Here is a 22,284-nt window from a genome sequence, read left to right as displayed (position 1 = left end):
GGCATCCATAGCCCTTATCCTAAGAGTTCTCCCAATGCGCTAAACGCGTTTCCACTTAAGCAGTATATCCCACTATATTTTGTTAGATATGCCACAATAACAACAATTCCTATTCCAGCCTAGTTCAGGCAAAACGTGATCAAAGGTTAGCCCGTTCTAGATACGAGGATGACGTCTGGACCACTCGAGAGACAGTGTGCCTCCGATAACTGGACGATCAGTTGGAACAACAATATCCGCAGCTTTCGTGCATTTCGAGAAGTGGACTACCAAATACATTCCATACGGCACCTATTGACGCATTGCAAATTACAGTAGAGACGATAGGAGTTATAAGGAAACAAAAATGTCCGCCGTACGGACAGCGTTTGTTTGGATCGCCTTCGGAGTGGTATGCGGAATACTTGCCGCGATATCTATAGTTTTTGTAAGTATCTGCTCATTAATGACTAGTGTAATGATGGACGAAAATTTGCTAACTGGGATTTAAGACGAGGCTATATACAAAGAAGTATGAGCGAGACGCGTTCGTCACAATTGTTTCAATATTTTCGATATCGGTTGTATTAGCAACGGCGTGCTTATTACCTGTTGATATTGCGATTGTTAGTCAGGCCACTGGATATAAGGATGCGGTTCGTGACTTCGCTATGGTTTTCGTGACGTTAGAACATGCTAATGAGCTGTGTTACATAGGGACTCTCAGGATCGGAGTTAGCTGTTCAAATAGGCGAGTTGTTTCAATTGGATAGATATACAGAGGACAGTTTATACTAATGTTTTTGTAGTATATTATCGTATGCGCCTTGAGACTCAATAATGCGGAGTGACACAACTTATTAACAGGTCTTAGTTCTCTACTCCATGGACGCGTTCCTGATTCTCCTTTTGATTCCATTTACTTACTTCTGGTAAGTTCTTAAGTATGGTTTTGAATCACCGGCAGCTAATTCACTCTTAAGGTTTGAGGAGTGGGACGACGAGTCGACTACCGGTGGACGCATCCGTGGAGCCTTGAAATATTCTGTCATCTTTCTTGTCATCGCTATAATCCTTTTGATGCTCGGATTGTTCATTCCATACGGTCGTGGTGTCAGCAATGGAGAATTTGACTTTTCTTACTTCCGACAGTTATTGAGGGAGAACCGTATGATTCTGATTTTATTGAATATTACCGTATTGTATTAACCATTGCCTAGGTGGGGAGCGCGCATTGACTTTTATCATTGGTGTGCTTCTTTGCCTCGGTATCATTGTCTATGTCATTTACACAGCTATCGGATTCGCTGTGTTACCCGTTCTGTGTATGAAGTATCGGCCAAATTTGGCTGATGTTGAACTCAATGATGCCCGTGTGGCTTTGGAGCTGAACCGTGAAAAGCAGCGAATAATTGAGGCACGTTACGATGGGTCAACTGTTCAATGGAGTATAAGAGATAAGCGAGCGTACGAGACGCTTCAACGCGAAGAGCGAACTCTTGTTCGCAAGGTCAGAATAAATGCTGGAACGTTCCATTGGTACAAGCCGCGATGGCTAGTGAAGTCATTCCGATATGTGGCTCGCCCTGTAGTTATTCTCATTGGTATCTTCTTAATGGTATTTGCGCTTTTGATCATTGCGTCAATGATCATATCAATGGTCGACCATATCATGAACACTCCTTGCGGACGACGATGTGGATTCCTATTACCAATGTCCATGATTCTGAACCCTATCAATGAAATCCTCAGAGCTGCTTCAAGGGTACGGTAAATTAGCATTTTAATGAAATTGTTCCTAACAAATTTAGGCTTTTCCAGCAGATTACATCTTGACGTTGTTTATTATTGTCTGGCTCTTTGTGTCAACAGTGATTGGTCTGTCATACTTCAGCATCCGACTAATATGGTTCGTCTTATTTCGAATTCAGCGTGGAAAGACTGATCCTCAAGGCTTGCTACTTGGTACCGCTATGTTGATGGTGTCAGTGATCGCCCTTAATTATTCGTTCACAAGCATCATTGCTCCGGACTATTCTCGATATGGCAGCCAACAATTTTGCAACTACACAGTTGACGGTATCTACGGTCTTGTCGGACAATGTGAGAACTATCCTGCTCAGCTTATCTCCTGTGCCGAAGCCAGTACGAAGCTATTTACCCGCCTATACGATTATGTTGATCAGCCTGATCTTATTATGGATCCGCCTACAGCATACTACAATGTCACCACATACTTCAATCAGGTGTGCCGTCAGACAGTGGTCTCTACTTTCATAGATCGTGTGGTTGTTAACTTCCCATGGTTCGGTTTGTTCTCTTTTTGGGCTCAGTTTGGCTTTATTGGAGTTTTCTTCATAGCAGTCATCGTTGCCATTGTTCGGCGGCCATCTTGGAACAGTTATGACGCGGATGACGATGACTTAGATCGTCCGGAGGAAGCTCAAGGATTGTTGAGTCGGACAAGAGCGAAGTGGACCAACAGACTGAACTCGACCTGGGATGACTTGACTACTCGCGCCAGGATTGCTGATCAGGCAACTCGCTTGCTTAGTGGCAATCTGGAATAATGGAATGGGTTATTTGGCTGAACATTTGCGTCTATATGGGCATAGTTGTGATACCATTTGAAAAAAATTTAACGCGGGACAATAAGGATGAGCTTGACCAGGGCAAACGCAGTAGAGGTGGCACATGGTGGCATTTGACTTATCGTTCTCCGTATTTATGTAATGTCGCTTCGAATTATAGATTGGGCGGGGGGCTTTATTTTCTGGTTTACTTTATTTGGGTTTAGTCAATGATAGTGTTGTTCGTAATGAATAGTAGTTAATTTAGAATTGTAGTTAAATTATGCTCGTTATCTGCTAACATGATCGTCGCTATAAGTATCCACATATTATCCACATTTGTACCCGATAACGGGCCTACTACCCACATAGCCGAACGCGACGAATAGATGACGCGCGCTATTTGACTATCAGCGTATTCTCAGATTACAATCTTATTTCAAGCCACCAAGGCAGCAGAGTTGATAATTATATACGTATTTTACTTGATGGCAGGGTATCCGCACATTTCAGGCTATTGCGTCGATTCCATATCTATTTCAAATATAAGCTGGATACGAAGCTTTCTTACCTCAACTCTCCTCCAGTGATGATTTACAGCTTCTTTTAATTCTCAGTGCTAGTCCAAATCAATCCCTCACGATACAGTGGCAAACCGTGGCAGAGCGTTTACGAAGCGAATAGCTTGCAATGTCGCTTATAATCCGCCATTGCATCTCATCTTGAAAACGTATAGAACACTCTGTTCTTTGGTCTGAACAAGTCCTCTTAAATGTTCAGCTATTCCACTATACTAGACTTAATAGAGCGGCATATCTATCGACTTCTACTGCCCCGACGACAGAATCTGCAAGTAGCTACGAGAGTCACGCAATGGCAATTATAATTCGCTACTGTAATATTCCGTTTTGCTCGTTCTAGTCAAAGGTAAATCGTATTTGCATGTACATTGAGCGAAAATCAGGAATGCGAGAATGTGTCATTGGTTTGTCAAAATGTAATAAATAGTAATGAGCCTTTCCATGAGAGCAAGTAATTACTATTTTTGAAGAATGATCAGTATTTAGTGGTAAAGTAATGGAGTAAAAATGTTGACGACATTGCTTCTGTGTTTACTTTTTGTACATTGATAATCGAGAGACTCGTCACCTGCCGCAGATCTGACTCCTAAAAGATATAAAGGATCCTATCTGTCCGTTCCGGAAATGATATGACGCATATCCTATTGAATGAGAGTACAGGGAAGTTTATGAGTATGTTTTGTTAAATATCACTGTTTATGCCATGGTTGGTTTTGTTCTGCTTGAAACAGCAATAGCCAAATATCGCTAAGACTTAGCTATGACCTCTCGCCAAGGCAAATTCGCGAATTGCTACTCTATGTGAGCAGTTGAAGTTTGCGCTAATGTCGGTCATCGTTACTGATAGTGATCGTTACTGATAGTGAGACATCATGAAGAGGGCAATGTCTTAGGTTTTGGAGTACAGGTAGCGCCGAGGTCAGCAACTGAGACAGACTGCACGTGGGGCTTAGGCTTCGCGATTTGTCTAGGCGATTTCAATAGGCAACCAGGTAATCAGTTTTACGCATATCCCACCTGCTATTCATACGCTAATGCCCAAATTGTTGTATCTTATTGCAGTGCTAGTTGCATATTATTCCTCATGGCCCGTTTTCCGCCAGGCTTTAGCAGTTAAATTCTACCGCCGATACAATCGTAACTCTATAACAGTAGAAACGTTTGAATCGTATAGTCGCATCGAAATAGTGCTCTGGATAAGTAGATAAGGTCTGATACTGAGCACATTTAGGAGGGTGCATTTTTAGAGGATATGACAATGCGGGGAAATCGCGCAATGTAAACCTTGATTAATAGGAACATTCCTTGACGACTAGCGTTATCAATGTTCCGCCAAGTTGGTTCGTCATCGCAAAGCTGATTTTCGCTTACTTTAAATGTCATCCATGACGGCACTGCCGCTTCGCGTTTCGTCTCTACTGATATGTACGATAAATAGCGGTTATTAATTGCGCAAATAAATATGTCCAGTTCATCTTCAGCATCCGAACTACTGGCCACCACCCCGCGCTATCTTCCTCCGTTAAGCAATCTCCCGATGAACACGCAGCTGGCGACGACAATTATTCGCCATAGAAGTCATTCCTCAAAAATTCGCAATTATGCATACAAATGTTCTTGCGGATTCTCACATTCTTTCGGACTGTTCGCGACGCACTGTAGCGAACCGGGCATCGCACCGAATTCGTTGCAAACATCCGAACAAAAAGCGATTGAATCACGCTTCACAGGTACTTGAAGGACAACGGCCTGTGTGTGTGGAGGACGTCCCATCGGAGCGATTTACATCGGAGCGATTTATTATTGTTCTGTTTACTAGCCTTGACGATGCGTTTATGTGACCACTTTTCCGCAACATCTTAGTGGATTTCGCCATTACAAGTTATAATCTACCGCTGAAAATCACCGGGTCATTCCGTAGGATTCTACCCTATAATCTAGTGTGTTTTTTGCTCTTTTCCTTACCCGCACAATTCACCCGCATTTATCGGTTTACTTTGTCGACTCGAGACTTGACGACTTAAGGATTGAGATTAGAGATAATTATGCTTAGACGCATTATCGAGACATGATGGATATTGTTTGACAAGAGGATGTGGAATTACATATTCTTGTAGGTGCTAATAACTGATTGAGTATGATTGCAAGGCTCAGGTGTCGAAAGTAAAGTAGGAAGTTGTTACGTGTTACGGCAGGTACACACTTTCGTCGACATATTTACACGCGATATAAAGATTGTTACACGCACGTGCTAGACCTAAGCATCGAAGCTTTATACTGTTGCCCAAACGATTACCGTGTCAAGACAATTAATGCCAGGAACGTAGTACTGGGGCTGTTTCGAGCTGCATGTCTGACAATAAGCTATAGCGAATCTGTATCGTTATAAACATAAGTCGCAGTCCAACCTATACAGGCTTTCAAAGGCCCGTTTCGAGCGTGCTATATCCTAGATGCATGCCATCACTCCAATTTAAGCGACCTTGCTAAGCGTCTTGGAGAGTGTTCTGGAACGGGCAATCAATTGTGTTGAGCGAGGCGTAGTACGACTTAATCTTTGTGTACCCATGATTTTCGCCAAAGCTCTAAGCTTCCGTTGTTAGCAAAACAAAGCCATATAATAAGTCTGGTACATTCATGGGCAATTACTACTTTATTTGACGTGCAGTCACTCTACTGAGAGCTTGCTTAATATATACCACGTCGATAGCAATATTGCGGTGATTAAGTGGGATTAATCATATTATTAAGAACGGGTCATGGATATCCATACGGAATTATATATGCCACAACTTTTTCTCCCATTATAATACATAGGACGATGTGGACTGATCGTTCATTCTTTGTTTACGCTGTTACTTATGTAATTTTATTATAGCCTTGCCAATCAGCCGAATTATATATCGCTCGTTCATTTGAACTCAATCGTTACAGTTCTAAGTGACAATAGACAATGCCCTTCATGTCTCTCAACCAGAGACAAATTCGCCATGGCTCCATATCATTTCCGTCATGAACCAGGAAATTCCTTCAGTCTTGCAGACGGCGGTCGCGCTGGAATATCAATTGAATGCAGCAAATTGGCAGCACGATATCGGAGCAATGGTACAGCTCAATCGGTGTCGTGGTCTCACGTACGCAATCTAGAGTCAGTCGAAATTATTTTAGCGTTTTGATATGATTGAGTAGATCGAACTGTTCTGCTCTGTGGACTAAAGTTTGGATAATAGTTCGGGAAGTGGCTTACGCACGAATTTGCGTGCCATAATTAACTGCTGAGACGAAAATGATAGGCAGTCTTTGACAAACCAATTCAAGAGCTTACCCAAACAAGAACTAGCTGCAGCACTATACACAGTTTGCAAGATTTGTTGGCAAGGGCAATACGACTTAACCGACTATCATAATTGTATGTCGCCTTCGTATACTTGTTAATTCATATTGTAGGGTTCTCGTTTACTTCTGTCTAGATGACGTGGAGCGCAAGTCAAATATTTCATCGTTAAGAATAATGCTGCAAGTAGAAACACAACATTGGAAAGTAGTTATGTACAAGTCACCGTCCGTCGCAAAGAACACATTCACACATGTCTTTCAAACCAAAGATAAAACCAATAAGCAGAACCTCGCAATAGGTCACGTGTGAGCAATGCCCAAGCCCGTTAACGCGCCTCGACATCTGACCTCTTGGCACGTTTCCGTCTGTCAGCGTCGTCGGCCGGATCGTACTCATCCTCGCCATCATCGGGAATGACATCGTTACGTTGCTTTTGCAGGTATGACTGCCAAGCTGCAGAATCCGGTTGCACGACAACATATTCACCATTCTCGTCAACTCTAAGTTTATCACCCGACAACGCCGTACCGTCCGTTCCGACAATCTCATCCTTACTAACGGTCTTGAGGAAAGACTTAGGAATACCAGTTGTTCTCTTCATACGACGGTGTTCCCAGTTGGGATCATTATTCGTAGGGCAGTTTTGAATCCAGTGGCCTAAGACGATTTGTTGTTAGAATTTGAAGCCTAAATCTCACAGACATGCTCACCTTTCTGACCGCATCGGTAGCAAACGTATCCAGGGGGCGGTGGATGATCCGGAGCTGGAGCCCTTGGCCGCTGATTAGTACTGGAGCGGCCGTACACTGGAGTAGCACTAGAACGCCGTATCTTAGCATAAGACATCCCCAAATTCTCCATTAATTGGGAACCTACCTAGCCATCTTTTCTTGGGTATGCATCCAACTCTCCGATTGAGCTTGGAACATAGCATCAATCATATCCTCCTCTGATGTCGACTCACCAGGGCCACGTTTCTTCTGTACTTGATGATGGGCAATTGATAATTGTAAGGGGACGCTTCCATTCTGTTGGCTACCTGGATATCGTTTCTGATCACTTGGACTAACACCGGGCTTTCGTGATGCGGGACTACTAGCGGAAACAGATGCCAAGGGAGCTGGTGCTCTTGCACTCACATATCGTGCACCTGTACCACGACCGGGTTTGGCAGGGGGTTTCCGCCGCGCGACAACGGAGGAGGACCGTGACAGTATTTCGGAGTCATCATCATATTCTGTTTTATGATGTCAGCAACTAGATACCCAGCGCAAATATATAATCAATTGAACCTGTCTTGACTCAAATAACACACCTTCATTCGTATCAGCATTGTATATTGACAGATCAAAGTCCGTGCCATCGCCCAGTTTGTTAGCGAAGATAATCTCTCGCTTAAGGTCGAAAACAGAGATTCCAGTACCATCAAATGTCACTCTCAATGGCTCGCGTTGTGACCGGAACTTATAATAGACAAACGACATAATAGTTTATGACTATAATTGTCACTCAGATAATGACTGGAGCGCAAAAGCAAATATGGATATGAATCAAAACTTCCCAAACACTCTTATAGACGATAGTACAAGTTCCAGAAAGCCCACTATATGATAGAAGGAATGCGAACACCGCCTTTCTTTACTATTGGATAGCGAAAGATGTAATCCTCTTTTCTTTGCCTTTAATAATGATTCTCTTGTCTCAAGTATACTATTGTCGACCAACTGAAGAAGAAACGTCAGGGAACAAAGATCGTACAAACAAATCTTAACTCTTCTTTATTATAGTCTAGTAAGAAAAGATAAATATGGAAGAACAAAGTTCGCACAGCAGGACAATTATTGGAACTAGCTCGACACGCTCGACCCTCGCTGTTGGTGGAACTGCTAATACAACGAACGCGATGTTCAACACCAGTTGTACAATGAATAACCGACAATTATAGATATTTGATCAACTATAAGCACTGACCCTTAAGGTGTACCTATTCGTTCGTGCTCTAGTCCAGAAAACAGACCACCCTTCGCCACCCGCTAATTTTTTGCACGGCTGGGTTTTGTAATCAGACACCTGCTACCACACCAAAAGTTAGTCAATCTCCAATTCTGATGCGACTGAATGGAGCTCGAGGAGAAGAAGTATGGATTAGCTGGTATAAGCGCTAAGTGCTGAGGGACGGCTGTAGTAATCCTTGTGAAGAGGCAAAAGAACACAAACCGCTAAGGTTTGACTAAAATAGCCTTGGAGAGTCTCAGAGCAGGCGAGACCACGATATGGCAAAATTGAAGGTGTAAAACTGCAATACCTATGCATATAAGCCATTAAATTTGGCAGTGACATTTACAATTTAAAAGCTTAATGGTTTTATGAATGTGCTAAAGTTATTATAAACACCCTAAACCTAAGAATATGTGCGAAGTTGGTCTCACACTTATGCGTTTGGGATCAAACAGAAAGACATGCATATACACTAAGCCTCATTTGGAACTGTAATAGATCAATTTAAATAATTAGTCCGGGTAACCTCATCGTTAAATTATCCGTCGAAATTGCATCAGACGTCTAAGTCTGTTTACGGTTAGCATAGTAAACAAGAGATCGGGGCAGCAAACGCCGTCGGCGTCGTCGCTTTTATTTCGCTGCTAGCATCTAATCTTGTTCTTCCTTTTGTTAACTCCTATGGACATTTGAATTTACTGGTTTTTAGTTGAGCATCTCAATTTAGTCCCTCGTTTTTGATTTCGCTTTTGCTTTATATCCTGTCATTCGTTACTAGTCGCTCGTTTCAGTCGCTCTTTTGTCCTTACTATCTTTAAGACGGTCTTTGGTGAGTAATACGTACAATTTGAGGTCGTTTACCTCAACATTTATATTAATTATTAATTAGCTCATTTATTGTATACAATCACTTCGGCTTCTACGAAATGCAGTTCTCTTTCGCTTCCGTCATCGTCCTGGTATCGCTCCTAGTCGCTCTTGTGGCCGCTCAGGAGCTCACGTCTACCCTTACTTTAACTCATACATCGTACAAGACGCTTCTTGCGACTCTCACTGTCACGGCTACGGCGACATCGTGTAGCACTACGTCTAATACCGAGGAGCCCACGATTCCGTCTACCTCTACTACCGAGGAGGCTTCCACCGCAGCGGCTTTCACCACCATCTTCTCTACCTTAACTTCGACTTCACTCGAGTCAAGCTCAGGCGTCATTCCTTCCTCCTCTTCTGCCACTGAGACGATTGCAGAGCTTACTACTACCGTCGCTACTCCCACGACGAGCACCACCTACATCACTAGTTCCGTTGCGCCTACCACCTCCCGGTTCACTCCTGTGTGGAACACGACTGTCATAACATTTGCCTCCGTGACGACATCTGTCCCATTCCCTATCAGGAACGCTACTGCCAACGCGACATACTCTGCCACTGGTAGTGCGAGCTTTCCCACTTTCACTGGTGGAGCCTCGTCTGTGAAGTCAGCGAATGCCGCCGCTTTCGTTGGTGCTGCAGTTATCGGTGCGATCCTCGTCATTGCCTAAACTGCACTTTTGGCCCAACTTCGCCTACATTAATTTTCTATTCGTTCATTTACGATTTTTTTCTTGATTTACCTTTGTTTTACGCTCATGATAGCTCAATTGTGCGTATTTTTTATGAATTGCTATGTATTTACGAATAACCGATCAATGCTATATATATGAGTTAGCTAGTGGACAGTTTATGATATGATTTATGCTTCAATTATTTGTGTAGTATATGTGTTAGTCTTATAGATTGAACTTATAATAAAATTGATGTCGTGCTTACAATTTCTCTGCAAGCATTTTCCAAGACAATGACGGGTCATGAATGCTAGTAATACAAAATCATTAAACCAAACTGAATAACACAAAGTATAAAGGCAAAAAGTCGATAATTCAGAAGCAACTGAACTATCCTAAAATGATAACAAAAATAAATTCCCATATCCCAACTCAACCTATCCAAACTTATGCTTAACCGTTTCTAGTAGTTACCGCTGAAATCATCATTAAATTCAATGCTAGAACCAGAATTATCCCATCGCAAATTACTTAGAACACTGGTCGTCCGTTTTTGTCTCGCTCCAAGCCGCCGCGTGCCCAAGGTTCATCAGCAACATGATCATCGTCCCTGACACCTTGCGCCAAGGGAACCAGCTCCGCATGACTCCCGTTATCATCCCATGGAGTCATGTGCGCGCCACTAGTCTTCGTTGCAGTGTTACTAGTTCCGTGGGCCAACTGCCCATATTCACTAATAGCGACACCGATATTGCTGCCTGAAGCAGAATCGCGACTGCCCTTGAGCTCAAGGTTGTAACCATCATTCACTTTCAGTAGACCTGCCTTGGACTCGCTTAGTGAATGCAGTTCAGTCTCGGCGAAAGCCGGGTTCTGCTTCCGGCGAGGGTTCTGTTGGAAAATTGCGACGAGGGCCTGGATAAGTATGAGTAGGGCAAGAAGAACTGTCAAAACGGCCTGAATGACAATGAGGACCATGCCAACAATTGTCGTCGTCTCAGCCGTAACGCCCAACTCCTCCACAAAAACCAGGACGCAAGCAAGCGAGGCAATGCGCACGATCCCAATGACTGTATTGATAATGTTTCCTGAACGATTACTGAATGGCCGAATAGCGAATAAAGCCAAGGTAAAGATAATTTCCAGTGCCAGCTGACCGACAACCTGGAGAAGCCCATGTCCATCCCCAAGAGCGATAAAGGCACTACGTCCAAACGCGACGGCAGTTATCACAACAAAAAACCACCAATAGTGTGCCTTAAACTGCCCGTAAAAGAGTCCATAGCGACGGATCCACGGTTTGTATTCGTATAGTTCATCAATCCCACCTTCCCTTGAAGCTTTGTGTGCGATCCAAAAAATGCGAATTGTAAATCCACCGATGATGGCAGTAAATATACCGAGTGTAATCGATGCGAGTAGCAATGACGCCCATGAGTCACCTAGTTTGAACTGATAGAGACAATATAGCACCCATGTGCCGTAGAGGATCAAGATCACGCGCACAATCGTGGAACCCATGAAAAGCCAATATCGCTGTCGGAAAGACTCTAGTGCTTTCGATAATGAGCCAAACTGCGCCCAGATTTCGAGAGCGATGCGAAATAGCAAGATGGAACATATAACAACGCCCAAAATAATTGCAAAGAAAATGAGGACAGTCATGAATGTATTGGCGTTGGGAAGCATGAGATGCTCAACATAACGCGCGATACCCCGAACTGTGGTCAATACACGGACGGATGTGCTGCCGTTTACCATGGTACTATTGGTTTGTGAGAAGTCAATCCCGTCCAGCGTCAGTCGCTTAATCAACTTAGAGGTGCTACCTCCGAGTGCAGTCTCGTTGACCAAAATAACAGCCCCCGTTTCATAGTCGAGAATAGTTGAAGCTTGCATAACTTCCCACGAACTCAATGTCGTGTTGCCACCAGTGTTCGACCTGAAAGAATCAATCGCTTTCTGCATAGCAGACCATGGGACCATGCACAATGACCAACCAAAATTTTGTGAGAACGACTTATATACTGTCGGATATCGAACCGACATCATGCCGTTCATTGCCATACTCTGTGTCCAACCAATAACATCTGCAAATCCAGGAGAGCTTCCACTTGCAGCACCGCTCGACGTGGAAAATATTGCGTGAGTAAGCATAGTTAAGCTTGATACTGCCAGTGCGGCACCTGCAACGGCAGCAGACGCGTACGTTACTGAGGCTTGGCGAGCGGTCTTGCCATTCGATATAGACGACTGAAAGCATCCAACTTCCTCCTGAGTGTCTGTGTTTTCTAGCGTCAGTTTAGCGTAGCCGTCAAGATCTGGCAGACTGAAAGCAATAGATGGTATTTGCGAAGCGTACTGGCTCGGAATGGCAACTGTACCGCTAGCACTAAAGGTACCTGATGGAGCGGGACAGAGTGATTTGATATCATAATCGCATGGGTCAAATGTATAATTAAACAGATGTTTGCCGTAAGCTGATACGGAAATAGTTGCTGAAACAGTATATTAGCACATATCCCGTCATCCGCAAGTGGACAGTCCATACCGGTAACATTTTGCTGCTCCTTCGATGTACCGGCAAGATCAAACGTGATGTTTTGAGTCTGCTTCGAATAGGAGACCGAGAACTTTGACACGATTACGGTAGCGTTGATATCATCACATGTAAAAAACGTATTGGTGCCGATTGTAGAATCTGCCTGAACGAAACGCGACGCCGCAAGCACCCCCAGAGATACAATCGATAGGGACAAACGCATCTCTGAGTTGGCTTGAAAGACGTTGCTCGTGTAATGAATGACTATCGAGCCGACAGAAAACCTACCTGACCAGTTATTGCAATCTGAGCTAACTGGGAAGCCAGGGGAAGACAGCTACTTAGCGACGCGTTTTAAACAATTGGCGCTGTAGTATCGACCACAAGTACTTCAGTTACAAGTAAGCAATAGCTGTCTATAGAATGTCCAGCCGAAAAAATCTTTCTATGAAGTGTACTACTTTATCAGTAAGGTATTGCATGGGGGTGGGGCGACCAAAATGTTGCCTCGGGTTGTGCGGTGTTGCCTGAAACGTGCATTTGTTTGCTGCTAAATTAAGTAGACACGCGCATATGGTGATCTCCGGAACGCCAGCGAAGAGGGCGAACGGGTCATCATTCCAAGGGGTAAGTACCATATAAAGTTTGAATGTGGGGCGCAGCATCTAATTGGCAGTCTCACGTGAGGGGTCGATTAAGTCCTCATCCATCAAAAAGACCTAGGGCTCTACCCTACAGCAGTCACAAGTTGGCTCAGCAATGGATGCTACGACGCAATTAGCGGACATTGCATTCAGCAAGTCTGCAACTGTTCATTTCGGTGATCTTATTCTATTTCCAAACCTAACAATATTCACGAACATTCCTAGACCGGAGTGCTTTTTTATTAGTACTTAGAAAAGCGCAGCGATGGTCAGTATATTTTCACTTCCCCGGATTGCCCTCCCTTCGATAATGGCGACGCATCAACACTGTTATCAAGGCGTTGGCTAGTCGGTCGCCATGTCTATGGCTGGCGTATTTAGATGAAGATTACTGACATATAAATCAAGGCTCCCAAGGCTAAGAAGGCTCAAGAATCTATCAACTCCCGGTTGGCGCTTGGTAAGGGATTATGTTAAAGATCTTTAAGGCATTTGTCTAACAGCATGAACTATTATAGTCGTCAAGTCCGGCAAATACACCCTCGGCTATAAGTCCACATTGAAGTCTATCCGAACAGGCAAGGCAAAGCTTGTCATCATTGCTGGAAATACGCCCCCACTTCGCTCTGCTGAGCTTGAGTATTACGCCATGCTGTCCAAGATCAACGTGCATCACTTCCAAGGTGGCAACAACGAACTCGGAACTGCTGTCGGTAAGCTCTTCAGAGTGGGCGTTCTAGCCATTATCGACGCTGGTGACTCTGATATCTTGACCACTCTTGCTTAAACGCTGGTATTCATCGTCTTGTATCATTTTGGTCACTCTGACCGTAACTATAAATAGCATCATACAGGCTAGTGTTGGCGGTCAAAAGTTTGTGTATAATTATACTTTGGATATTATGTAGTTAGCTAGATGGTAATGGGATATGGTTATTATTGTCGGACCTTCAACGGTGAACTCGCAATTGGTTAACCCGGCGCTAATGACACAGTGCCGAAGAAAGTGAGTGCATGCTTGCGATGCGGGGCAGACCTTTCTTTCGTAGGTTATGGGGATCGTTATGCTTGGCACACCTTTTAAATTCCTACATCGAACGACGCCTCGATGCAATTGTGATGCCTGGTAATACTCTGCACAAAGTTCATTATTCTACGCCAGATTAGAAGTTGCCCATGGCGGTATAATTAATTTCTGCATATCTGGATTAAAGTAATAGCGCTTGCGAGGACTCGGTGTATTACATCTGAGATAGGCCTGGCAAAAGCAAACCCTATCCAGTTTGTGAGCCTTTAACACCACAAAGCGCTTGAACGGAATCCCTTAACAGGCATCAGTAATTACGGACAGCCTTTGGCGGTCAAGGACGGTCATGTAAAATATGAAAACCTCGTCGACACACCAACCTCCACGTGAGATACCGCTTCCGCCGCCTTTGCAGCCAGCGGTCCCCGACAACCGGTATATTGGCTTCGTGGCTGGGATATTCTCTGGAGTTACGAAACTATTTGTTGGACACCCGTGGGTAGCGATTGTATCCAATTATAGTGAAGTATATATCGGCTGACAAATTTGTGGTAGATTCGATACAATAAAGGTTAGGTTGCAGACCGCGCCGGCAAATCAGTTCAGAGGTCCATTAGATTGCTTTCTGCAGACTACAAGGAAAGAAGGATTTAGAGCTCTATATAAAGGTGCAACTCCACCTCTACTGGGGTGGATGGTTATGGACTCTGTGTAGGAGCTTCTGTTCCGCTGATAATTGTTGGTAACTAACGCCGGCCTGTAGTCAATTGGGGTCGCTGCACAATTATCGTCTTTTAATGAAATACTACGCCTTTCCAGATTGGGAAAAACTACCGCCACAAGGGCATGCAATTGCAGGAATCTTTGCAGGTTGGACTGTCAGTTTTGTTGCGGCGCCAATTGAACACGTTAAGGTCGGTTACCGTGGTAATCGCGCGCGTGTGCATAGTTAACTGGATATTTTATGCAGGCACGATTACAGGTTCAATATGACGCTGCAACAAAGGCTTATACTGGTCCGATTAACTGTGCAGTCGGTATCGTTCGACAAGCCGGTATACGCGGCCTATATCGTGGTCTTTTTAGTACTATGGTCTTCCGCTCATACTTTTTCTTCCTGTGGGGTTCCTACGATATATTGACACACTGGGCCAAGGAAAACACAAGCCTTAGTACAGCCGCGATTAATTTTTGGGCTGGCGGCCTCAGTGCGCAGATCTTCTGGACATTGGCATACCCCTCAGATGTCATCAAGCAAACCATCATGACCGATAATGTTACTAATCCCAGGCACAAAACGTGGATTGATGCCGCCAGATATGTATATAATGAAAGAGGCTTTAAAGGGTTCTTTAGAGGATTCGTGCCAAGTTCTATAAGGTATGTACTTTTCGTCCAGGTAGCTCAATATGTAATAATCGGTCTAGGGCATTCCCTGCTAACGCAGCGGCCTTGGCAATGTTCGAGATGGTCATGAGAACCCTTGCCTAAGCATTGGCTTATAGCCGTAGACCTTATAATAGAAGTAGTACATAGACATTGTTAGATCCTGGTAGGGAGAAATAATTATATAGATTCCTAATAATATGCAAATAATCGTTATCGACGGCGTGCCTTTATTGTCTATAAACACAGATATACGAACGTGATTTCGCTATTGATATATTTCTTGATGCCAGTTCAAATGCCAGTAGTGAATTGGGAGTTCCGGACAAAGCCACTCTAGCGCCCCCTTAGCATTTACACACCAGAGATATCCAACGGATATGATACCTAGGCGACTGGTATTTACGGGAGCCAATTGCTCAGGTTTTCTGGGACAATTATCGTCTCAGATAAGCAGAGAACTAGCTACTCATCGCGTCGAATTACATTGCCTCTACAATCGGCTGGCTTTCTGCTCCGAAGCGCAAAGGTACAGACTATTCGACAATGGCTCGCTTGAGAAACGACATTATTCTACTGTACCCAATAAAGATAAGCTAAATCAGTTCGGTGGCAGTAAACATCTGAGCAAGGCCGCCAGAAACAATGCGAACCGCGAAGACAAAAAGCTTGCATCCGACGTTATTAAGGAGACATTCACGACGGAAGACGGAGAGAAATACGACGTTTACAAAGTAGAAACGAAAGCACAACTAGCTGAAATTCTTAATAATCTTCCAGAAGACGCGCAACTTATGGGTTCCAAAGACAGTAGTAGCATTTCAGCACTTTTGAAGCGAGCCCGTCACGGCAAACAAGGTCCACCAGCAGCAGCTGCCGCTGCTACACCGGCAACTTTGAGTGAAAAAAATTCAATCAGCGAGCAGATAGATAAGCTGAAGGGGAACGAAAAAGAGGAGCCCAAATTGCCACGCAAGGGATTGGGTGCCGGCTTTTCAATCGTCGCTATCATGGCGATAGCGCAAAGTGTGCATACTTTCGCGCCAGAGAATTGGGACCAGTACTTTGCAATCACCATTCCAGAGTCTCCATTCGGTTCTACGGTTAAACTGAACCCTGCTGCAATGATAATTAATGTATTTTCTCCTGCGAATACGTCTGAATGGGTCCTTAACACGTTTGTCGGCTTCTATACTTTTCGCGTTTTGGCTATCGTCTTTGGAAACACCGTGACAGTGGCTCTGGGTATCTTAGCTGCGGCATGGGCTAACAGAACGACTCTCTACGAAGCTGAGAAGACATATATTAAAAAGATAGAGAAGAAGACTTCCGGGGGAGGAATTGTGGACGAACACGTGAAGTTTTGCAAAGGATTAGACAAGGCAACGTCCAACACAACGTTCATTTTTTCATTAGGTATGTCGTACTAGCTGCCTATCACCGGATGTATGTTTAACAATTCTCTAGCTAGTTTTGTTGGATGCATTTTCCCTAACGCTATGGTACCTCTGATTGGACCATGCCCTCTAGTTGCTCTTCCCGTTATGGGCGCTCTGTACGTATTTTGTGTCTGATATGTGACTCAACTAATATGATATTTAGGTCGGATGGTGTCTTCCTTTTTAGGCTGAACCGCACTGAACCGGCTCCAGGTGAAAGCAAAAATCTCCTTGTTCGAGCAAGCCCAGATTATTTTGGCCATATATATGGATTGCTTGGTGGTGTAGTCTTGTGGTTCGTGTTGGCTAGATGGACATCAGCTGGGAAGCAGCTACGCTCTCAGAGCAGGTCCTTCCAGTATTTGATGACAAAAATGTTCGTGCCAGTGTCTACTCCAGGAAGTAAACGGAGCAAGTGGAATATTTTCTCAAAAAGAGTTTGAAAAAGAGGTAATTTGTACATAGTCGTAAATAATTTAGATGCACATAATGACAATTGAAAATCCTGTGCAACAATTGTCAGGGATAAATAGTCTCACTCTTTTAACTATACGAATATATGACTTCCTTTGAGCGGGCTGGCTAACGTGTACCCGGCCCAGTCGACGCGCCGCGTTTTATAGTGGAATAGTTTAGTTTGCGCGCAATCACGTGCGAAGTAATTTCTCACGATCAGGAGGTGATAGTTAATGCCCAACCACACAAAACTCTCTCTGATTTATTGCGGAAGACATTTGCACAGTAATTGCTATTGCCTACGGAAGTTGCCTCGACACGAGTGATCGCATGGAGGAATCACGAACCATGGATAACGGAATCGGAGATAGTTTCAATGCATCCCTAGACTCTTCGGCGAGTGATGTTCATGTTCTTGACCGTGATCGTCAACTATCGTCGGCAGCATCGTCAATAGTAATTGATGGTAACGGTATAGGAGATACTTCTGGCTCCTCAGTTAGCAATGGCAGTCGAAGTGGTAGCACGGACCGGGTGCATAGGCTATATCGTTGGACCAGTCTCTCCGAACAAGGGGGGAACAGATCAGCTACATCGTCGACTTGGGTGCAGCTTAAATCTCTCCCCAGCAATATTTTGGAGACCCTTGTTACATTTTTACCGCAGAGTAGTCTGAAGGCGATGGCGGAGACTCATTCTCTGTTTCACACACTTGTAATTCCAACTCTCTACTTTCATCCAGAGTTTAAGGATCCAGATTCCTTGAATCGCTTTCTACGAACGATCTCGCGCAACCGACTACTGGCGGACAAGGTTCACACTATCAATTTAACAATAGGAACTGATGTTGATCATATGTCGCGCGAGCACGTGTTTTCGGAGACTGAGATCAGCTGGAAACGGCCGATTCATGCGCAGGCTGCTAACAAACTGCTTGCGGCACCTGATGTACTGGAAGGCATATTCAAGAATTGCACGAAGTTACATGATATTACCATATACGGTCATAACCTTACTCCAGAGTTGCTCGAGGTATTAAATATTTATATTTAGCGGTCGCTATACTAAGCTAACTGGTGAAGATATGTGCTCCGAATTGGTCGGTCTTGAACCGATTGCGGATTATTGCTCCATCGCCTAATTTTGGTGATCAAGCTATACTTCATGTGACCCATCATTCCAAAAAACTTAGAAAGTTGGAAATTGAAGGTGCGTCTAGTCTGTTAATTCGTGGGAATACCGCCAACTCTTATCAGGACCGTTCAATGCTCCAGCGCGTATGATGCGCATTCTTGCGTCACGGTTCCGAGAACTTGACACTCTTACACTTTCCACAGCAATGGCTGCCCGAGATGTAGCGAACTCGGTTACCTATTTCAGCAAGAATCTGACGAATTTGAGTCTTATTTCCGTTCCGGAACTAACCGATTTCAGTTTGGAGCAGATTATGGATGGTAACTGGAAGTTAGAGCGGATACGGGTGATTGGATGCCCACGAATATCAGTTCGAAGTGTTGCTCTCATTCTGGCACGCCGAGAGCTAGTAGAATGCGATATCCGCCTGGCGGGAAGAAGCTCACGACCAGAGAAGCCAATTGCTGGATCTGCAACTACTGCCAATGACGTAATTGAAATTGGATCGAGACGGCTCACTAATTTGACGCTGGCAAATATTCCGCGAGTGATTCCTCCCGTTCCTGTGTCTGAAAGGCTTTCCCTTCGTGCTTGCAATAACAAGGATGTCTTTCCGCTTTTGACCTGCGGTGCTTCGCGCATAGAACTTGTTGATTTCAAGATCGATCCTGTGCGACTCTTTAGCATTGCTGCAGAACGATTCATGCCAGTATCTTTAACATTAAAACATTTGGTGCTGGGTACAACGGATGGTGAAATAACACCTAAAATGTTACTTGCCTTCATTTCTAAGGTTCCTAATCTCGAGAGGATATTGATAAAGTCAGACATCGAACTAGTCGAGATTCCGGAATACGCATCTGCAACCCTAGATAATGAGTGGCTCGAGTTCAACCGAAGGTCTATACGAAGACTGTATGACTTGAAGAACATGAAGTCATTCATTGTTCAATCTAGTGATATCGCGGCGTTGGCAAATCAGCTTCATGTCACTTCTAAGGTTCTGTTTGCGGCGTTGGAGCAAACTTGCCAAGTGGTCGCTGGTAATATTGAAGCGAAAGCTATTCAGGAAGATGCCGCGAAACGACAGCCAGGAGATGAGGTAATTGATTTGCGAACTCCCAAGGAACGATTTCTGCAACGGAGACTTAACGTAGGGCCGCCGAAGGCAGAGCTGCAACATTCAGTACTAACACAACCGGAAACACGAGACGACGACCTGGCTACAACGCCTGCCATTATTCCTACCCCGGCACTCATCCCAACTCCTGCCCTAGTACCTACGCCTGCACAACTGACTGAGCCACGCCCTCCCCCACCTCAGCCTGCTGCGACTACGATAAGTCTTCTTGATGAAGTTGAAGATGACGAGGTTTCACAGGACAATTCAGGCCCGATTCCTTTCTTACAAGGTTATCCTTCGATTTCGTCAATTGTCCAAGCGGTCGGATTCCATCCTAGAGCTCCACTGTCGACAACTAATCTGCTATCAAGTAAGGCAAGTCCGTCATATTCCGACGAACTGGAGCCGGCTATGGTTCGGCAAGCTTCTGCGAAGACTGAAACGTCAAACGAAATCGATCTCTTGGGTTCAAGTAGCGATTATGAAGCTCCTTCTCACTCTAGTTCTCCCGCCGTTAGAAGTAGTTCACCGACAATAGATAACATAATATCCTCATTAGATGTGGACATTGGTAGTGAAGGCAAGAAAAATGCGGACCGAGTTGGTGCCGGTGGGAATGCTGATGAGGAGTTACCAATAGGCTCGCCGTCAACACAGGTGTTAACAGAAAGCGAGCCTGGCCTGGCGCCTCAGACCCTCTCGCTAGTGCCACCGTCTCAGCTGAAGTCGAAGAAGAACATATTCTTTGATTCTGATGAGGATGAGGATGAGCATGAGTTTGATTACTACCAATGTATACCAGCTGGCGAAAACGAGGGGACGGATGCCGAAGACGACACGGGGTCACAACAGGAAGATTACGACGATTACCGGGAAGGTCGGACGTCTGATAGTGAGCTCATTGACGGCGATGAGACACGTGGACGGCTTGGTGCTGGACGTCCGGCGAATAGCCTATTTTCATGGGACGAGTATGATCGAGTCTATGGATCTAATCAAGCAAACGCCGAGAAGGAGGATAAGGACGATGGCTATTGGGCTAAAGCGGATGTAAACCATACTAGTCATGCTGACCAGTTGACTGGCCGGCAATCATGGACTAAAATTACCAAATCCTCGGACGTTGGTCGCAATCCCGACAGTGATGAGGACGATGCGTTGGTGAACGATGGAGACGAAGAGGAGGAGCGTCAACGTAGGGAAGAAGAGGAAAGGTTTAATGAAGAACAAGAACGGCGATATGCGGATGGTAGCAAGCAGGAGGTAGTGGATACAAAAGAGTACATCTACGGTGATGGTGACGATTATGCTGTTCCTAATGTTGCTCCTGGAGAATTTGATGAATCAGGAAGGCGTAGGTGTCCAGTTCCCTTGAATTTCGGACGTATACTAATGGACTGGTTTAGCTACGCTCGAGGCACTATCCAGGGCTATTGAAGACCAATTTGAAGCCAAGGAAAATTGGTATATTGAGCCTCGAGATGCAAGAAGTATTTGGCAGGAGAACTATACAGAAGAGGAGAAGCAACGCTACTCGTACGAACGTACGATTCCCATGCCGGCGAAGAAGAAATTGACAAAAGCCCAAAAGCTGAAAATGGTCGGGCGACCTATAGACACCTATATTCCACAGGCTCGGATGCTTGACACCAAATCGCGCCCACGTGTTGTCAGCGCGCATTCATTTACTTCCCAGCTGTCCACAATTACCCCTCAGTCAAGCCAACAATTGGACGAGCAAATGGTGGACGACGACGAGGATATGAATGGTGACGACCTTGTGTACTCGACGATGACAGCGACTACAAAGACACAGGAATCTACTTATTTGCCGTTCAATACTGGAAATATGGAGGCCGGATTCGTCGATAGCAGAGGCATTGGATACGATGACTACGAGTAACCCTTTGCACATACAAAGGGATAATTATTGGCGAAGTCTGTTTCGGACCTTGTATAATTTGTACTGTAGCTTGTAAATGATTTTATTTATCCTCCACCCATTGTCCAGTATATATCATCTGCATCCAATACTAATAGCGGTCACCTGTTTATTCCGTCCGAATTCTATAAAAATTGCTGGCGGCAAATGCCGTCGTCGATGAAACGGAAAACATTTGAGACCTTGTAAAATTGGATAGCTTTGACGAAATCTAGAAGTTCAATCCTGCCAAATCAATACCCTGGTCGGAGTCAAAATTGGTTAACTTGTCGCCTTGACACTGTAATCAAAACTGAGATTATGGTTCCAGCTTCAAATGTGTGTTCTTCTGTCGCAGAGTGCCAATATTGGCGCTGTGACTGGATCCGAACACAAGACAATTAAGACCATATACCAGATGACAGGATTACTTCAAATTCATGATATTTCTAGAACGAAAATTGATCGAAGACGGCCGCCTAATCAAGAGCCGCCACCTATGAGCTTCCCGACAATCCTGGACATCGCAGGCGCACGAAGTCGAGCCAAGAATTTCACAGGATTGACGGCATTGGTCTATCGACCATCATTCCATGCCACCTA

The 22,284-nt window shown here is 44.6% G+C and overlaps 8 protein-coding genes across 8 annotated transcripts; 6 read left to right on the top strand and 2 right to left on the bottom strand.

Annotated features, from left to right (window-relative positions):
• The first annotated feature begins 172 nt into the window (after positions 1-172).
• On the top strand, positions 173-2,850 carry V1513DRAFT_450917 (uncharacterized protein). The gene is made up of 8 exons (XM_066898882.1): positions 173-427; positions 492-635; positions 697-730; positions 789-797; positions 854-911; positions 963-1,147; positions 1,200-1,744; positions 1,791-2,850. The coding sequence occupies exons 1-8, from the start codon at positions 347-349 to the stop codon at positions 2,547-2,549; spliced, it is 1,815 nt and encodes a 604-aa protein (XP_066751693.1). The 5' UTR covers positions 173-346; the 3' UTR covers positions 2,550-2,850.
• Positions 2,851-6,597: 3,747 nt separating this feature from the next.
• V1513DRAFT_204895 (DWNN domain-containing protein) lies at positions 6,598-8,281 on the bottom strand. Its single transcript, XM_066894349.1, has 4 exons — positions 7,783-8,281; positions 7,344-7,704; positions 7,178-7,284; positions 6,598-7,124 (listed from the first exon to the last, which is right to left on the bottom strand). The coding sequence occupies exons 1-4, from the start codon at positions 7,949-7,951 to the stop codon at positions 6,793-6,795; spliced, it is 969 nt and encodes a 322-aa protein (XP_066751692.1). The 5' UTR covers positions 7,952-8,281; the 3' UTR covers positions 6,598-6,792.
• A 762-nt stretch (positions 8,282-9,043) lies between these two features.
• Positions 9,044-10,322, top strand: V1513DRAFT_450906 (uncharacterized protein). The gene is made up of 2 exons (XM_066898881.1): positions 9,044-9,294; positions 9,355-10,322. Exon 2 carries the CDS (start codon positions 9,392-9,394, stop codon positions 10,004-10,006), a length of 615 nt encoding a protein of 204 aa, XP_066751691.1. The 5' UTR covers positions 9,044-9,294; positions 9,355-9,391; the 3' UTR covers positions 10,007-10,322.
• Positions 10,202-13,160, bottom strand: V1513DRAFT_404259 (uncharacterized protein). The gene is made up of 2 exons (XM_066895576.1): positions 12,561-13,160; positions 10,202-12,507 (listed from the first exon to the last, which is right to left on the bottom strand). Exons 1-2 carry the CDS (start codon positions 12,772-12,774, stop codon positions 10,541-10,543), a joined length of 2,181 nt encoding a protein of 726 aa, XP_066751690.1. The 5' UTR covers positions 12,775-13,160; the 3' UTR covers positions 10,202-10,540.
• Positions 13,161-13,277: 117 nt separating this feature from the next.
• On the top strand, positions 13,278-14,252 carry V1513DRAFT_450901 (60S ribosomal protein eL30). Its single transcript, XM_066898880.1, has 3 exons — positions 13,278-13,463; positions 13,604-13,655; positions 13,714-14,252. The coding sequence occupies exons 1-3, from the start codon at positions 13,461-13,463 to the stop codon at positions 13,980-13,982; spliced, it is 324 nt and encodes a 107-aa protein (XP_066751689.1). The 5' UTR covers positions 13,278-13,460; the 3' UTR covers positions 13,983-14,252.
• Positions 14,253-14,296: 44 nt separating this feature from the next.
• Positions 14,297-15,833, top strand: V1513DRAFT_450897 (putative mitochondrial carrier protein 19). The gene is made up of 5 exons (XM_066898879.1): positions 14,297-14,717; positions 14,778-14,933; positions 14,986-15,136; positions 15,193-15,602; positions 15,650-15,833. Exons 1-5 carry the CDS (start codon positions 14,578-14,580, stop codon positions 15,711-15,713), a joined length of 921 nt encoding a protein of 306 aa, XP_066751688.1. The 5' UTR covers positions 14,297-14,577; the 3' UTR covers positions 15,714-15,833.
• V1513DRAFT_450894 (uncharacterized protein) lies at positions 15,834-17,670 on the top strand. The gene is made up of 2 exons (XM_066898878.1): positions 15,834-17,024; positions 17,076-17,670. Exons 1-2 carry the CDS (start codon positions 15,989-15,991, stop codon positions 17,180-17,182), a joined length of 1,143 nt encoding a protein of 380 aa, XP_066751687.1. The 5' UTR covers positions 15,834-15,988; the 3' UTR covers positions 17,183-17,670.
• Positions 17,671-17,728: 58 nt separating this feature from the next.
• Positions 17,729-21,814, top strand: V1513DRAFT_450891 (uncharacterized protein). The gene is made up of 4 exons (XM_066898877.1): positions 17,729-18,535; positions 18,586-18,712; positions 18,760-21,114; positions 21,167-21,814. The coding sequence occupies exons 1-4, from the start codon at positions 17,834-17,836 to the stop codon at positions 21,661-21,663; spliced, it is 3,681 nt and encodes a 1,226-aa protein (XP_066751686.1). The 5' UTR covers positions 17,729-17,833; the 3' UTR covers positions 21,664-21,814.
• Positions 21,815-22,284: the final 470 nt, after the last annotated feature.

This window comes from Lipomyces chichibuensis, assembly GCF_038497645.1.
Source record: "Lipomyces chichibuensis strain CBS 12929 unplaced genomic scaffold V1513scaffold_37, whole genome shotgun sequence".
Classification (NCBI taxonomy): Eukaryota; Fungi; Ascomycota; class Lipomycetes; order Lipomycetales; family Lipomycetaceae; genus Lipomyces; species Lipomyces chichibuensis.
Note: the sequence above shows the minus strand (reverse complement) of the source record. Positions and strands in the feature narration are given on the sequence as shown.